This window comes from Benincasa hispida, chromosome 12 (assembly GCF_009727055.1).
Source record: "Benincasa hispida cultivar B227 chromosome 12, ASM972705v1, whole genome shotgun sequence".
In the NCBI taxonomy this organism is placed as follows: Eukaryota; Viridiplantae; Streptophyta; class Magnoliopsida; order Cucurbitales; family Cucurbitaceae; genus Benincasa; species Benincasa hispida.
This window is the reverse complement of record NC_052360.1, coordinates 18,794,947-18,797,393: the sequence shown is the minus strand read 5'-3', so window position 1 is coordinate 18,797,393 and position 2,447 is coordinate 18,794,947. Positions and strand designations below refer to the sequence as shown.

At 31.3% G+C, this 2,447-nt stretch overlaps 1 protein-coding gene across 1 annotated transcript; it reads right to left on the bottom strand.

The window, feature by feature from the left end:
• Window positions 1-349: 349 nt before the first annotated feature.
• Window positions 350-2,054, bottom strand: LOC120067434 (acidic endochitinase-like). Its single transcript, XM_039018995.1, has 2 exons — window positions 1,469-2,054; window positions 350-681 (listed from the first exon to the last, which is right to left on the bottom strand). Exons 1-2 carry the CDS (start codon window positions 2,052-2,054, stop codon window positions 350-352), a joined length of 918 nt encoding a protein of 305 aa, XP_038874923.1.
• Between the last annotated feature and the right edge of the window lie 393 nt (window positions 2,055-2,447).

Below are 2,447 nucleotides of genomic sequence, written 5' to 3'. Positions count from 1 at the left end.
AATAATATGTGTTTAACGTGAAGGGAAGACTATTTTAATCTAAATTATAATAGCCTGTGTCTTGGGTGCAAACTATTTTAATCTGGATTACAAATGAAAAGAAAGAATGGCTACAAAAATAGTAAACACGGTAGATAATATAATGAGAGTTTTCAAATAATTTTACTGTAACAAAATGTGGATTATAATAATTGAAAACTCGATCCAACAGTCAAACTTTTATTTCATATAAAGACATGTTTTCAACTTTTGCATCTACTTAAAAAGCAAACACTCCCATATATTTTATCTTAAGAAAGTACAGTCATGACTCAACCTTAGTTTGGCATAATAATAATTCATTCAAAAGCTAAAGAGTTTTGGACATCATATTGTTATTATTATCCAAACTAGGTTTAATGGACTCACTATATTCATTTTTCAAGTCATAATATCTATCCCATAGCATCACTCCTCCAAAGTTTGAAGAAGTTTGAACACTTGGAAGCACTTCAGCAATAAAATTTTTTGGTGGAATGTATCCACCAATTGATGGAGATGCAGGCAGCCCTAAAAATATTGAATTAGCATCGATTTTTAACCATTGTTCCCATGAGCTCAATAGAGTTTCTTTAAAGTCATCATCGGAATATTGACACGAAGGATTGTTGTAGAATTGAACCCAAACGTAATCAAATAGACCTGTATCAGTAGCTTCGTCGTTAGTTTTTTTTTTCTTCTTTCCATCGATAAATCTAATACACATAAAAGTTAAAGGTTAAAATGTTGATGTCGATATTAAAATATAGAGAGATTCCACAATTCTAGTGAAAATAACATTTAGTTATCAATATCAATAAAATATATATTATAGAAATAATTTTATTTCGCTTTCGATGTAAGTTATAAATCTAATAAATGATAACTTTTAGGATTAAAATTATCATTTATGTTCTCTAGCTAGGACTTACTCCATTCTAATTATCCCATCGGTTAGTTATTGAAATTGGTAAAATAGTATTAATAAATTTCATACCATTTGAATATTTTTCTCCCAGAACTTATTATGGAGAAAATGAATACAAACTATTTTTTGAAAAACAAAATTGTCATAAATTAAAATCAAAGATGATCGAGATCGCTTTATTAGACATTTGAAAGTATAATAATGATCGAAATAGAATAAGCTATAAAAATATGTATACTAAAACAATATATTTTAATATTTTTAAAATTATATATTACATAGAGGTTAATACGAAATATTAGAAATGTTTTTATGGAATAAATATATGAAAACTATTTAGTGCATCTTGAGCTCAATTATTATTGTGCTAACCACTCAAATGCACATAACAAATTGGTCACATTTTAGAAAATATATTTTAAAACCTATTTCTTTCAATGTAATTGAAATTAATGCAGATCCACACAAATATTGCTCTAAACATATATAGATATATATCGACAAATATTTTAACCGTCCTACCGGTTTTGATAGCAGAATTCAAGTGGTCATCAGGATATGAACATTGTGGAGAGGCTGCAAGAACAATTTCGTCGCTATATTCCTTTAGAGCTTTGGCAAGGACATCCCAATACAAGTTTCCACCATTTTGAATGTTGAAATCAATGCCGTCCAAAACTGCGTTGCCAAGTGGTCGGGAATCGGATTGGCCGCCGAGGAAGCTGTCCCAGAGGTAGCCAGCCACTTGTTTAGCATCGTCCTCGGAGTCAAGCATGTAGTAGCCGGCTTCGCCGCCAATAGAGAGAAGGACCTTAATGCCTTGCTCTTGACACTTGCTTATTTGAGGGCTTAGAAAGGTGCAACCGCCGTAAAAGCTTGGATCGCAATGACCGGCTAGATTCACTGCTGGCATTTGGCCGCCGCCGAAGGAGGACAAAAATGCTATGTTGACGATTTTGTAGTTCGATGTGTCGCAAGTTTCGGCAAGGCTGCCTTCGTCGCCATTTTGGCCCCAATAGATTGCAATGTCGCCTCCATGGGAGGATTTGAACAAGAGCAGGAAGAAGAAGGATAAGAAAATGGCTGAGATGGATTTTTGGTCTGCCATTATTTGTTCAAAATGAGCTTTAATTCTTTTGTAGTTTTGTGTCTCAACAAATCTCACAAAGGCTCAATTTATAGCCTTTTCCATGTGGCATAAGTTTTGTGCTCCGTTGAAAGTTTGAGAGAGACGTTAAAAATACTTTAAATTTGTATCTAGTGGTTGTTATTTTGGACAAATATATTTTTAAATTTTTATTGAAATAATAAACTGTCGAGAAAGAGCATATTTGATGTTAAAATTACTATGAAACATGCTTTGAATAATTTAAAATAAATTTTTATTATATAAAAAATATATTTAAAAGTATAAAATTAAATATTAAATTAATTTTTAGGGATTGAAGACATGTTTTGAAGTGATGGTTAGAAACATGGCAAAAGTAATTTTAACAATTTG